At 38.6% G+C, this 15590-nt stretch overlaps 1 protein-coding gene and 1 pseudogene across 4 annotated transcripts in view; both read left to right on the plus strand.

Annotated features, from left to right (window-relative positions):
• The window catches only part of CHN1 (chimerin 1), a 187490-nt gene that overhangs the window by 166588 nt on the left and 5312 nt on the right, over positions 1–15590 (plus strand). For all 3 annotated transcript variants that reach the window (XM_045558932.1, XM_045558933.1, XM_045558934.1), the window contains 3 exons: positions 4869–5042; positions 5786–5863; positions 12128–12265. In XM_045558932.1, coding sequence (XP_045414888.1) covers positions 4869–5042; positions 5786–5863; positions 12128–12265 — 390 coding nt within the window. The remainder of the gene's footprint in view (positions 1–4868; positions 5043–5785; positions 5864–12127; positions 12266–15590) is intronic.
• On the plus strand, positions 9739–10681 carry LOC123643410 (annotated as a pseudogene). The gene has a single exon (XR_006736782.1). The product of XR_006736782.1 is annotated as a U2 small nuclear ribonucleoprotein B''-like (transcript).

The raw sequence follows: 15590 nt of genomic DNA on the forward strand, positions 1-15590 counted from the left end.
AATCTGAGCTCAGTCATCACTTTATCCATTTTTCACTGAGTCACAGATAAGCTTAGGAATCTGCTGATGTTTAAAATGGGAGATGACTTCAAATGTTTAAAGGAAAAAAGGTAATACTAATATCAAACCATTAGTGCCATTCAGATATGTGGATGCATCAAAATTTTCATTTTTTGCTGTCTACTCAATTTTCACTTAGAGTTTATACATTGGGAAAGAATATGACTAAACAAGTTTTATCATTGCCTTTTAAAAGTCCTGCCAGATCAATCATATATAGATATCTTTGAGAGACTCATTTGGATAAAACATAGCAGTGTTTTTTAAACTCAAGTATATGTAACTAATAATGGGTACCATATACATTTTGAAATAAAAGGTTGAAAATAGCAACTTCATCTTCACTGCTGGAAAAAATAACTCAGAGCACATGGTGTACTGTATGGTGTACGTGGGGAAAGTGGTACATATGACTCAGTGGGAAGAGCACGGGCCAGGAATCAGCAATCCAAGATTTAAATCTCAGTTCTGCCACTTTCTGGCTGAGCAACTCAAACAAGTCATTCAGCCTCTCCGAGCCCCATTGTCTTTGTCTTGAAATGAAGATACTGGGATAGGTTTTCACCAAGATCCCTTTCCAACTGAATCTGTGACCTGTGTGTATGCACTTGAAGTATGAAGTACATCAGTACTATTATTAAATTATGAAGCTTTGCTGAATTTTATACTTTTAAAACATTACGTAAGTGTTCTTCCAGTTCTGGACAAGACGGATAAATGTTTCATTTTGTTCCCTCTAATAATTATAACAAAAGGCCCTGGATAAAATATGTACATCAACTATTAGAACACTCTGAGAGTTGGAAGGCTTACTAGGGACTTCAGGACTTGAGGAACAACCCAGCAGTGAGCTCCCTGGTGGTACTTCTTGTCTGTCTGTTTTGATGTCCTGTGTATCCCGTCTTGGGCACTATAGAAGCCCACAACCCATAAATGCAAACAGACAGAAACCAAAAAATAATCCCAAGAAAAGCCTGCTTTTCTAGCCAAAGCACTGGGAAAGGGAAGCACAAAAGGATAGAAACCGTTCAGCCACCCCTACCATTCTCCATGTAAACCCTATGAAGAAAGCCACATTGCAGCAGCGGAATCTCCAGATGCAGCCCTGTTTTCTACCACCACTCTGCAATAGCAAAGGTGCACTCCTCTCCTGAGGGTCTGTGAGTGGAGCCCTAGCTTCCATCCCAGCCTTGCAGCAGGAAAGTGGTACTCTGCCTTGGCTGAGCCTCTGAGAGGACCCTGACTTTCAGAGGATGAGTACCTCTCTGCCCAAGTCTATGGGCAGGCAGAGCCCTGGCTTCACCCCTGACCTGCAGTAATGAGGCAGCTGAGACCATGATCAGAACTCTGGTTTCCATGTCCACCCTGCAGTTACAGGCAAAACAGCACTCCTCCCTGACCAAGTTTATGGCCACAGCCCTGACTTCCATCCCACCTGCAATACCTAGGTGGTGGCCCTCTCTCTCCCACCCAGTGTCACAGAGAATGTGGGGTAGTCCTGCCATTTGAGTAACATACAATTGTGGCAGGCAAAATAGCACTGCAGTAGCATTACAAAGGCTTTGTAAACTAGGCTGACATTTGAACCAGTCTACAAATGAACATTCTAATTCTAAACTACCTGCTACTACAATTGAAGATTTAAATGGGAACCATAGTCTTATAAACACTCAAAATATTCAAGATACAGTCCCAATTACCCATTATACCAAGAACCAAGAAAATCTCAACTCAAATGAAAAAAGACAATTGACAGACACCAACATTAAGATGATACAGATGTTGAAATTACCAGACAAGAAAAGCAGGTATCATAAAAATGCTCCAACAAGCAATTATGAACACTCTTGAAACAAATGAGCAGGAACTATCAGAAAAAAATAAAGATATAAAAAAGAACCAAATGGAAGTTTTAGAACTGAAAAATATAACTGAAATGAACTTACTGGGTTATTGGCTTAATAGCAGAATAGACATGACAAGATGAAGGAATGGGTGAACTCAAAGTTGGAGCAATAGAAATTATCCAGTTCAAACAAGAGAGAGAAAACAGATTTTAAAAAGTGAACGGAGCTCAGAGACCTGTGGGACAATAATAAAAGATTTAGCATTTGGAATCCCAGAAGAGGAGAAAGAGTGAAAGGATGAAAAAAATATTTGAAAACATAATAGCAGAAAACTCCCCAAATATGGTGGAAACAGTCAGAAGTAATGTATTACTTACTTGGAGGTAATTTTATTTAAATGAAATACATTAAGAACAGTGTAGATGTATCTGTAATCCCAGTTGGTCGAGTCCTTTTCAGGACCTGGCCTTCACATCTGACAAACACAGACTTGGCCTTGAGTTCAGCTTAGCTTCTGACTTTAAGCTGATTATGACAATCTTGGGGTACTACATAGAAAATGCTTCTCAAAATGATGTTTCATTCTTCTAAATAACAACATAGTCATGGTAAACACAATTTATTACATGTTAGCACTTTACATATGTTAACATTCAAGCCTCACATGAGCCCTAATAAGCACTATTGTTGTTCGCATTTTACATAACTGAGGCACAGAAAGTTTGAGCAACTCACTCAAAATCACACAACTAATAGATTCTAGACCAGACTCGAAGTTACAGAAATTACCCAAGATGTTAAAGTATTCAGGGGACAGGACGTCTTTTAAGTGGACATTTTTTGCATTGATTTGCCTTGTGATTGAGTCAGAAATCTTATATATTATGTAATGTAAAGAGGAATGTGGGTTTTGGTTATGAAGCCATTTGGACATTATTTAACTGTACAGAATAGTGTTGAGTCATTTCTTCAGATAGTTTAGATTGAGCGCTTTGCTCTGGAAGCCCTTCTGTATTTAAAGAAGCTGCTGTTACACTCATCACTGGTGATGCCATCCCCCGTGCCGTTTACCACACGCACGCATGCAAAGACCCGGCTTCCCTCTACACCTAGCCGGTCTTTGCACCTGGGATGTGCTCACTACAGCTGAATTCCTTCCTTAGAGTCACCACAGGCCTTAAGTTTTACTTCAACTTGGCAGTGTCTACCCATTTAATGAAAGAACAATTTTATTTACAAGTATTGGCTAATTCTCCTTGTCTCTGTTAATTGTTACTACCATATATAACTAGATCACAGCTAATAACGTTTACAAAAGTCACAATAATGATTCACTGGCATCTGTCTAGCATTTTACAATATGCAAAGCACCTGAATGCATTGGCTCATTAATTCTCGTAACAATTTTGTGAGGTGAATATTATGCTTCCCTTTCTGTCAGAAACAGCAAGCAAAACTGGACGGCATTGTATGATTTTTACATTGTTTTCATTAAGACCTAGCTGTAAACTATATATTTCCCACTTGGACTGGATTTATAAGAGGTCAACATCAAGTTTTCAAAAACTTAAAAACAAATGGGTTATGTTTTTAAAAACATGAAGATGACACATTTATTTTTTTGAAACAGGGTATCACTCTGTTGCCTGAGCTAAGAGTGCAGTGGCGTCATGATTGTTCACTGCAACCTCAAACTCCCAGGCTCAAACGAACCTCCTGCCTCAGTCTCCCAAAGTGCTAGGATTACAGGCATGAGCCATTGTGTCTGGCCATACATTTATTTTAGTTGAATTATTCAGCTATAGTTTAATCACTCTTCAGTCTTATTCCTCTCTATTCCTTCTTAAATTTCATTATGCTCTTCTTGTTGAAAAATAAGTGTCTCAAAATATTTAACTAGAAAATGTTTGGGTTCTGGCACCTAAAAAGTTATAACCCAGTAAAATCACAAAGCAAAGGAATAAATTCAGCAAAGGCAATATATATATATGTGTTACAACTGTGGACTCCAGGAGCTTCCGGATAGCCGAACATGTGGAGGTTCCTGGAGGGTAGCGCACCTGGGGAGAGCATGGAAGCTCCATCTCATTCCCCCACACCTCACCCTATACACCTCTTCATCTGTATCCTTTGTAATATGTAATATGCTTTATAACAAAACAGTAAACATTGTTTTAAAAATGTGGACTCTAGAATCGTTCATAGGCTTGAACCCCACTCTACTGTATACTAAATGCATGACCTTGGGTAAATTACTTAACACCTATGGGCTTGGTTCCCTTGGTTATAAAATGAAAAGAAAAAGTACCTATTTCACAGAGCTTTGTGAGTTTAAATGAAATAATAAATGTAAAGCACTTGGAACTGGCATTAGTAAGCCCTCAATAAATGTTAGCTGGTGATAGTAGCAGCAATAAATAATAGTTATAGCCATTTTCAGCTACTAGATGAATTATATATTAGTTATCATATATATAGAAAGGATTATGAATAGATATAAATATGAGCAGCACCAATTTTAAGAGGGCCCTGGATATTGCTACTTTTGGAGGTCCAATTCCACTTCATAGCGAATACATTAAAATACAGTTATATCGCACATTAAATATGATTTTTATACAACTTTAAAGAAATGGGTTAATTTTTAGTTGGCTATTTGGCATAATATTACATTTTATAGACATTTAGCTAAACCCTTATTAATTTTGATTTTTTTTCTTATGTATTCTCCTGAGATCACAGAGCGGGTAAATGGTGCAGCATGAGGTAGAATTCCGGTCTCCTGGCTGATAGCCAAAATTTCCAAGAGAAAAGATGGGACTGTTGTTTCCCCTCCCTGAAGGAACTGCTGGAGGCTAATCTCCTTTAAAACCTAATTCAGGCTGGAGTGTCTTTTGCTAAAATTAACACTTCCAGAATGCTCAAAACTCCGAAAATGATAACGAATTTTTCCTTTCTTAGACTGTGGTTTGAATGTTCATAAGCAGTGCTCCAAGATGGTTCCAAATGACTGTAAGCCAGACCTGAAGCATGTCAAGAAGGTGTACAGCTGCGACCTCACGACGCTGGTGAAGGCGCACACCACGAAGCGGCCCATGGTGGTGGACATGTGCGTCAGGGAGATCGAGTCTAGAGGTGAGGCGCTCCGGGTGGCTGCGGTGTCCCCATGTCCCCGCTCACACAGTACGGGTCCCGCTGCCTTTGTGGGGGCCTCCCTGCACAATGTGGTTATCGTCTGCAACTTGGGGGGGATTGGTTTCAGAAGTCAAATGGTGCCAAAGTCTGAAATGAATTAATTTAACAAGTAGCTAAACAGCTTGATTTCAAGATAGATTTAACCAGGTATAGAAAATATCCCTTAAAAATATTCATAGATGACGCTTCCACTCTGTAAAAGTTGACATGTAGAGACAAATTGATTTTTCAGTTTTTATATTTTTCTCAGGTCCAAGAAGCAAAGGGGTAAATGCTCTATTAAAACTATCCAAGGCCAAAAACAGAGCTGCACCCTAGTTACTCTTTCCCACTGGGCAAAAACTGCCACAGGCCTATTAATGTAGTTTATCTTAGTCTTCTGTTACGTAATATGTAAAAGAATTTATGGTTTAATTGGGGTGATGAATTATTTCCCTTAAGACTTAACATATTTGACCTAATTAGACAAAGTCTTGAGCCAAATTATAAATATAAAGGTGACAATAGGTCAGAGATGAAGAACTGTGAGTGAAATGGTTTTATTTTAGAAGTGTGAAAAGGTTTTTAAACATGTATATTTTATCATTCTGACACATTACCTCCTCAGCCTAAAGCATGAGAAGTTCTTTAAATTTAAAGAAAAGGCATAATTACAAAGAAACTAATTAGCTTTATTTTTATAGGTCTTAATTCTGAAGGACTATACCGAGTGTCAGGATTTAGTGACCTAATTGAAGATGTCAAGATGGCTTTTGACAGAGGTATGTTTTTCAGCATGTTCAGTAAGTTAGGACAATACTACTTTTGCCAAAAAGGCACAATTTCTTATGACATTTTTTTGCATTATTTTTCTAAATCATTATTGCACCAAATAAAAAGACTTAGCTTATAATTTCCTTTTATTTATTTATTTCAGGATATTATGGGGGTACAAACATTTTGGTTACATGTTATGACTTTGCCACACCCAAACCATGATTTGGGGTGTGCCTTTTTCCCCCTACAACGCTCACTGTGTCCGATTTCCTTTTTTTAATTAGGTATAAGTATTAAACTATCAAATTTGAGAGTGAGAAAGAAGCATAACATTTAACTGTGTTACCAATATTTGAGTATCGAGGGCTGGTCCATGTTCACCAAAATACATACAGAGCAATTAAATTTACCAAAAACCATAGAGAAAAGAGTGGGGTGTAGAATCTAAATCATTCCAGATCTCAGATTTCCCAGGCCTGAGCCAGCCACCTAGCTCTGCCTGTCACCTGTGCCTCCCAGGCATCCTCTTCACCGACTCCACTGAGCTGAGACCCAAGTACCGGCTCATGTGTTAGGGCCAGAAGGCTGAGGGAAGCTGAGGACCTCTGCATAGGGCACGCCCCACTGTGGGAAAAGGGCCCAGAAAAGAAAAGCTCAGTGGACACGCTTAATTTTTTTTTAACTAACATTTAAATTAAGATTTGTTTCCATGGTTCTCCAATTTGTCTTTGCTTTAAGTATTTTAAGGAATGAGGTGGTACCAAAGAACTGTTGCCTTGAATACAAGAAGTAAAAGAATAAGAATTAGTGATCTTTTAAAGAACCACTTTCCTTTGCAAGTATGTATCCTAGTTCCATCACACAAACGTCTCCCATTCACAAACTCCTACAGGCAATAGAGGCAGAAGACAAAAATGAGTTCACTGTTATTAGCAACCTGATATGAAGAAATCTAGGGCAGCCCATGTATATGATGAGAGCAAAGGTGGTGAGCTGGAGTCGTGGTGTTTTAGATCCAGACAAACATCAAGAACCCCAGCCGAGTCCCTGCCTGCGTGAATGGTAGAGGCATCGCTTTACTCTGAAAGGTGGTAACTGAGCATGTCCTCTACCCACCTCGGACCATGGTTCTCAAAAATAAGTCAACACCGACAAAGAAACTGAATGTTCCCTCAGACCCCAGAAAGCAAATGACACAGTTTCCTCTCATTAAAAACATGAGACAACCTTTTTGTGCCCTGAAAACACCAATAGCAGATTTTTAAAATCAGGAAGAATTCATCTTGGCTCCATATGGCCACACCTTCGGGGGCAAGTCTTTGACCTCCCAAGGGATGTGCACCAGCACTCATCTGCAGGCTCTGAGGGAATGATGCGAAGAATTTTAATGAGGGTGTGAAAGAAACCAGTGACTCAGATCATTTAAATCAATTCTTTACGTAAATGGTGCCCAAATCCTAAGTGTTCAAAGGAATAGGCTATCAAATAAACAAAGTAAATTTGAATTGATTAAGGGTGATCACTTCTGAGAGGCTTAACTCTCAAATAATGAGATCCAAGAAAGAAGATGATGGGACCCATAGAATGCTGGAATTAACTCGTTTAATTCAAGTGCCAAGGTAAAAAGACAGGTTTTGGGGAATCTCCCCTTGCTTAGGACATAGTCCCCCGAATGGAAAACTAACTCTAACGTTAGCAGATGCCATTATAGCTTGTCTACATTTTATCTTATAGTGGAGCCACAAATATAAATTTATGTGACAGGTACAGTGAGACATCCATGGGTCAAAAGCAAATAAAAGTCCTTGAGCCTTACCCCAGGACAGCCCCAGCCTATTGAAGAGTCAAGAGTTGAAAGTAAAGAAACCATCTGGGAACAAAGATGTTACAGACTATGCTCCTATGTTATAGTGCTGCTTAGAATGTGGTATATGGATATGAAATTTCAGAATGTGTTTATATTATTTTAAAACAGAAAAAAACCTTTAAGATGGAAATATATTTTTATTGAAAAGCAAGTTTTAAAAGAACCAGTTTAATAATGATATACATATTAAGTCCCAGAGTGTTAATAATTTTAGGCTTCTAGTGTGTTTAAATCTATTTTGCATTGAATCATTAACTCAAAAATATCAAGCAGCTACTATACGCCAGGCACCATGTTCTTTATATACAAATACTCACGTACACTTGGTCCTTGCACTCATGGAAGGCTCACATTAAATAATCACACAGTGATTATGGATTTTAATAAAGGCCATAAAGGAAAATATTAATAACTGGGAAACTTAACCTAGTCTGGTGGGGCAGGTGAAGGGTGCTGGAGATCTGACGAGGCTTCCCCAAAGAAGAAATATTTATGCACTTATGCTACATCTTAGAGGATGAACAGGAGTAGCAAAAAATAACAGATACATAGAGGCCCTGGCAAAAGAAGGGCATGTGCAGTGGCCCTGAGGCTGACCTTGGCAAGGCACTGAAAGGTACTGTAGTTGAGAGAGTAATAAATGAAAAGAGGGTGGACAATGAACACAATAACTCACCATAGAAAGAATTATCTGAAACAAATTCTGTTTGCCCCATATGGAGCTAAACTCTAAGAATGGTGACTTTATTTTCCAAACCAAAAACTGGATATGTAACCTATAATGGGAACAGGATATTTGAAATCTGGATGCTCTTAGAAAAATAATGAATAGCTATTGAAAAGAAGAGCCATGTGGCAGAAGAAAAGGAAACTTAGTCTTTTTCCTGAGCAAAACTTTTGATAGAGGCGATACTTGCCTTTGTCATTCTTCTACCTTCCTTTGAGCTCTCAATCCCCTTCTCTAGGTCCTTAGGCCCCGGCATCTCCATGCTTCCCTAAGGTCCCCCAGTGAAGGAATCTATATCGCCCTTTTCTTCCAGAAAGCACTTAGCCCAGTTTGTACTGCCACTGCATATGATTTTAGCCCAAGTACGAAAGACAGACGCAGATGATCACATTCACAGTTGAATGTGAACGTCTGAAAGGCCAAGTTAATTGAATTTTAAAAGATTTTTTTTTAGTGGACTTTGGAATAGTTTTTGATTTACAAAAACAATAAGCAGAAAGTACAGAGATCTCTCATATAACCTTTCCCTCCTCCCCTGACCCACAGTTTCTCCTGTTAATTATTAACATCATGCATTAGTGTGATACATTTGTTGTAATTGATGGACCAACACTGATACATTATTATTAACTAAGTCCATAGTTTACATTAGGGTTCACTCTTTGTGTTTACAGTTCTATGGGTTTTTACAAATGTGTGATGTCACATATCCACCATTACAGTATCACACAAAAGTTTTACTACCATAAAAATCCCTTTGTGCTCCACCTCATAAACCCTCCCTTCTCCCTGAATTCTTAGTAACCACCCATCTTTTTACCGTGGCTGTAGTCTTGCCTTTTCCAGAATGTCATAGCTGGAATTAGACATTATGAAGCCTTTTTATACCAATTTCTTTTGCTTAGCAATATGCATTTAAAGTTCCTCCGTGTCTTTTCATGACTTAGTAGTTCATTTCTTTGTACTGCTGTATAATATTCCATTGTATGGATGTCCCACAATTTACACACCTATTGAAGAATAGCTTGGTTGCTTCCAGTTTTTTGGCAATTATAAATAAAGTTGCTATCAACATTCATGTGCAAGGTTTTTATGTGGATATAATTTTCAGCTCTTTTGGGTAAATACCTAGGAGTTCATTGCTGAGTTGTATAGTAAGACTATGTTTAGCTCCGTAAGAAACTGCCCGTCTTCCAAAATGACTGCACCATTTTGCATTCTGACCAGCAATAAGAGAGAGTTCCTGTTGCTCCACATCCTTGCCAGCATTTGATGTTGTCAGTGTTTTAAATTTCAGCCATTCTGGGTTGTTACAGAAGACGCCGTAGGCCGCAGGCTATTTGAAGAGTTTAACCCAAACATGGATATCAGACCAAATCATACAATTTATATCAACAATATGAATGACAAAATCAAAAAAGAAGAATTGAAGAGATCCCTATATGCCTTGTTTTCCCAGTTTGGTCATGTGGTAGATATTGTGGCTTTAAAGACCATGAAGATGAGGGGGCAGGCCTTTGTTATATTTAAGGAACTGGGATCATCCACAAATGCTTTGAGACAGTTACAGGGATTTCCATTTTATGGTAAACCAATGCGAATCCAGTATGCAAAAACAGATTCAGATATAATATCTAAAATGCGTGGTTACTTTTGCTGACAAAGAAAAGAAAAAAGCCAAAACTGTGGAACAAACTACAACAACTGCAAACAAAAAGCCTGGTCAGGGAACACTAAATTCAGCTAATACCCAAGGAAATTCAACACCAAATCCTCAGGTCCCTGATTACCCTCCAAACTATATTTTATTCCTTAATAATTTACCAGAAGAGACTGAGATGATGTTATCCATGTTGTTTAATCAGTTCCCTGGTTTTAAGGAAGTACGTTTGGTACCTGGGAGGCATGACATTGCTTTTGTTGAATTTGAAAATGATGGTCAGGCTGGAGCTGCCAGGGATGCTTTACAAGGATTTAAGATCACACCATCCCACGCCATGAAGATCACCTATGCCAAGAAATAACATTTAGGATAGTTATCTTTAAAGGACTTGGTGTTATTTATACTGTTTGTTTTGATAATATTTGGTCACATCATTTTAATAGTCAGAGGTGGGGGGGGAGTAAAAGTGAAATTTTTGTGAAGGACTTAGTCTTTCTTTAGCCTTAGTGAACTATAAAATGTAAAGGCCTTAATTTTGTACAATAAACTTTTATTTGTCTTCTGTATATATGATGCTTTGCTTATTGGCCTATTGCCCTATCATCAAAAGCGTATTCTAGTCTAGAACACGTCTTAAGGTATATAAAACTCTGTAATAGGATGCTTTTCTAGTGTTATTTTAGAGCAGCTAATGATACAGCAACGTAGAACCGTTTTAATAAAAGTTAAGGGGAGTTAGATCACAGAAAGTGGTGGATGACACTGTAGTAATGGAAACGGTGATCATTCTGGATATTGGAGGAAAATGAAACCCAAGCAGGATCTGAATTTGTTCTTTGCTGTTGATTCACTCTTCTGCTAATAAAACCATGGGTATCTTTAGAAATGGCCATTTTTTTGTAAGTATAGCACATATTAAAGAATAGTAATCATTAAAAAATAAATAAATAAATAAATTTCAGCCATTCTAATAGCTGTATAGTGAAGAGGCTGATTTTTAATCCATAGAAATCTCTCATAAGCCAAGTGGAATAAAAGACATCTAGCATAAGATCTAGCTCAGAGTAGATACTAAATCTTTAGTAAGTGAAAATTTATATATTTTAACAAAGTACTAAATGTAGGGGAGTGCAGAAGAGGCCATTGTTTATTATTTCAATAGATTTAGGTGGTACAAGTGGTTTTTTGTTACATGGATGAATTGTATAGTGGTGAAGTCTGGGCTTTAAGTGTACCTGTCACCCGAATAGAGTGCATTGTACTCGATGGGTAATATTTCATCCCTCAGCCCCCTCATGCCCTCCCCCTTTGGAGTCTCCAGTGTCTATCTTGTCACTCTGTATGACCCTGCATACCTATAGCTTAGCTCACACTTATAAGCGAGAACATGCAGCATTTGGTTTTTCATTCCTGAGTTACTTCACTAGGATAATGGTCTCAAGTTCCATCCGAGTTGCTGCAAGAGTCCATTCTGAAAGGAAGCCAACTTTGCTTGATAATCTTAAGGCCCAGCACCTCTAGAATATTCCTCCATTTTATAATGTCTTTTCTTCTTGTTATTTCAATACTTCAATGATTTGTTTTATTTGCTTTTTTTTACTTCTATCTCCCCTACTCCCTCAGGGGTCAGGCAAGAACCAAATGTTACATGTAGGAGCCTGGGTTGAAACAAAGGGGGCCTTTGGTTAAGTTGGGAGTGCCTCTGTTGTTATTTTTCATAGTATGTTTATTTAAAAAAGAAAAAATTCTCCTGGGAATTCTCAAGTTGCATGAAATAAATCAGATATTTCTGTTGATCTCAGTCCTCTCTTACCTCCTCAATTCAAAAAAATTAATTTTGCTCTTTCACTAAAAATTGATCATTTATATGTATCATGTAGCACACTGAATTTTATGTTAAAAACTGAAGCATTGATAATCTTTAAAATCTGATTGTATACAAAAATGTCATTTATTAAAACAGTGCTGTGAATCCAGATATTTACTTTTGTTTCTTTTAACATCCTTAAAAGATGGTGAGAAAGCAGATATTTCTGTGAACATGTATGAAGATATCAACATTATCACTGGTGCGCTTAAACTGTACTTCAGGGATTTGCCGATTCCACTCATCACATACGATGCCTACCCTAAGTTTATAGAATCTGCCAGTAAGTACGAACACATAGTATTCTGAGTAAACTGACAAACTGCTTCCTCTTGGTAATCACTCTTCCTGGTTTTCAGACTGTCTTGAATGCATTTTTTAAAATATTTTCCCTTTACCTCTCTACATGGTTAGTATACTCACACAAGAGTTTTGACTTCTTCCACCAGAAGCTTCTCTGTATTGTGCTAAACCTCATTTTCGAAAATAAGGCTTATCTTAGTGTTCCTTAGACGTGGACCAAGCACTTTTGTAAAATAAAATTAAAATGAATACCTATAAAAATAAAATTTAAAAAATAAGAACTATTTTGTTACTAGATTCAGCAAACATAAAAATTATTGTCAGATTGCCATAAAAGTTTCTAAATTCTTATTCTCAATTTCTGTACTTATCCTGTGTAAGTTAAGGCAGACCATTAACAGTTTGCAAACTGGCACTGATCTGTAGGTCATACTTTAAGGAACACTATTTTAGATCAAGTAGTTATTTTTTCAATTCTAGTCGAAATGAAAATGAGAGAAAGCAAAGGTTTATTTGCCAAATTTTACTTATGCTGCAAAAAAAATCATACCTGTAATTCACACTTCATTTTTTAAAGAAGGGAATTCTTAACAGATTTTTAAGTGTTGGCATTACTATTTTTTTTTTAGAAAAGATAGGCTATTTCTGTCATTTTGCTTTTCTCTCTTTAAAACCATATGTTGTCTTGATCTTTAAATGATAACATCACTTCCTTAGTAACACTAATTTGCTTTTTGACTTGGAAATTTCATGAAGTACAAACTTTCTTTGTTCTAATATTTAGTTTCCCCTTCAGAGCTTTTGAGAATTTTTGTGGTTAGTTCCATGGAGCCCTGATTTCTTGCAGGTCAGCTCAAGCTCCCATGTACAGAACAGTCGTGAGAATTACACTGATTTTTTTGTTGGAGTTCTATGTTAGAAAACTTGAAAGATTCTACGTCTCTTATGGACTCAGTGCTGACCACGAAATTTGTCCAAGGGAGCTTACAAGTTGTTGCGTGGGACAGACGTTACCTAACAAGACAGAAGATAAGTCTGATTGCCTAATCTAGAAGGCTCTTCTCACACACTGACATCGTGCAGGGCTGCCCAGTCCACTGCCTCCTCTGGTCCCCAGCGCAGCACTGGGAGTGACTGGATGGGTGTCCCTATTCCCATGTTGCTTGGAAGTAAAACTGAAACTTGTCTCTGAGCCTAACCCAAGGACATATGATTAGCAGAGGACAAAGCAGTGATTCGAAGCCAGGTTCTGAATTCCACAAGACCACGATATCTATCTAGGTAGTAAAATCCAAGCCTCCTTTTAGATTTCAAGGCCTTTGGCCCCAAGGTTCCAAATTAACCTCACCTTTCCCCACATCCACCCTAGCTGCTGAGGACAATCTCCCCTTTTTATTCTTCCAAACCATTTGTCATTGTTGTGGGGTTTGTTTCTGAAACAGCCTTCCTGTCAGCAAGCCCCCTTCTCACCTCTTAGAGAACTCTTGAAACTACATCTGAAAGAAACTTTCCTAAATCAAGGTAGAAATTCCTCCTTACAATTTCAGCTATTTGGATGTGTGATTTCTGTGACACCAAAAACACTGGCATAATGCTTATACACAATATAAATGTTCATCATGCCTGTGTGATGGTGCTGTCGTTTGTGGAATGTTGCATCCTTGTATGTGTCCTTCTAGCGATAAAGTCTATCTCATGCTTTAGATGTGTAGATATGGCCATTCTCTTAAAAGGCAGATAAAGAAGTAAGAGAAGCTAACATTTATAGCACACATACAAGGCACATGAATCACGCTAAACTCTTACACCTATAAGTAAATTGTCCAAGGTCACATCACTCACTAGAGGGGGTGGCACTGGCATTCACACCTACATCTGTCTTAAGGTCAAAGCCCTTGCTCTCTGCACTCTGCCTGGCTCGGCTGGTGGAACAGGGAAAAACAGACTTACACAAGGGAAGGCGGAAGGGGAGGAACCCCTTCCAAAGGAAGGACAGGGTCAGAGGACTCTTCCTAATGCAATTATTCTTAAAACTTTTTTTCTCTCTCAGCCTCTATAAATGTCTCTGGCATTTATTAGCATCCTTTGCCAACAAAAAATCATAGTTCATATGAAAACTTTCTTCTGCAAAAGCTATTTGCGCTCTGCTGTTACAGCCTCTCTTGGAGAACCTGCAGCTTGAAAGCTGGAAGGGAGGGGCTTGCAGGAATGAAAAAAGAACTCATGGTGGAGGCAGCCAGGTCATCCCATGTAAAGGCTTAAGGTCCTCCTACACCCCTGGAAACTCCCTTAGGAACCCACCCCGTTCTTCCTCGCTCCCTCTCCCCACCAATTAAAACATTGCTGCCTGGGAATACAAAGGCCTGGAAGACAGGTGCTTCCCACAGGGTCTCCCCAGTAACCAGCACTCATGGATGCTTTTCACAATGACGACGGCACTACTGAAGTTGAGCTCCTGGTGGTAATGAGCACAGGAAACCTTCCTCCGGCCAAGGAGTTGAGAGCTCTGTTTCCAGAAGATCTTAGAAAAGCTACATGACTCAGTCAGTGTATAACCTTGAGTGAGTCAGAGAAACTCAAGTAAAACCCAGGGTTCTTGGTCCCAAAGCAACTTAAAATTTCCTGAAGAGAAGCCTGGGAAGGAGAGCTTGTTAGTTTTTCCTCATCTCTGTCACTGAGTCACCTTTTTTGCTTAGCTGAGTTTTATTCTTCCTGTGTTTGAGTTTCTCTATAAAAAATTAACAAGACATGCTGTAGAAGAGCTTTCAGTGAGCTCTTGATGCAGGTTCAGAGTGCTTATTTCCTGCCCCTACAATGTCCCCATTTTCCAGATCCTTCCAGACCTCCTTCTAATGCCATCGTTCTTCCTGGGACCCCTTTACAGCCTCTTTCCTTCATGCCAGGACGTTATAGTTATGTCTGTCTTCCCTCCTGACTGGAATCCCCTTTAAAAGCAGGAATTCTCACTCATGTTTGTTTTCCCATAGTGCCTGTGACAGTCTCCCGCTTACGTAATAGATGCAATAAATATTTGCTGAATAAGTAATAAACTTGTAATTTTATATCGAGAACCCTAGCATCTTAGATTTTGCAGATATTGTAAGGGATCATGTAGCTAGACTTCTTCTGTAACACATTTTTTTTTAAATACCCAGTAACTGCAAGATCAGTCCACTGGTGGACAGATGCAGTGGTCGTGAAGCCCTACTGGGACACAGCAGGAATTTGCCTGCTTTTAACTCCCTCCCCTTGGCAGTGGTCTTGGCATCACCCTCTTCCGCATGTTGATATTTGACAACAACCGA

This window comes from Lemur catta, chromosome 8, assembly GCF_020740605.2.
Source record: "Lemur catta isolate mLemCat1 chromosome 8, mLemCat1.pri, whole genome shotgun sequence".
Classification (NCBI taxonomy): Eukaryota; Metazoa; Chordata; class Mammalia; order Primates; family Lemuridae; genus Lemur; species Lemur catta.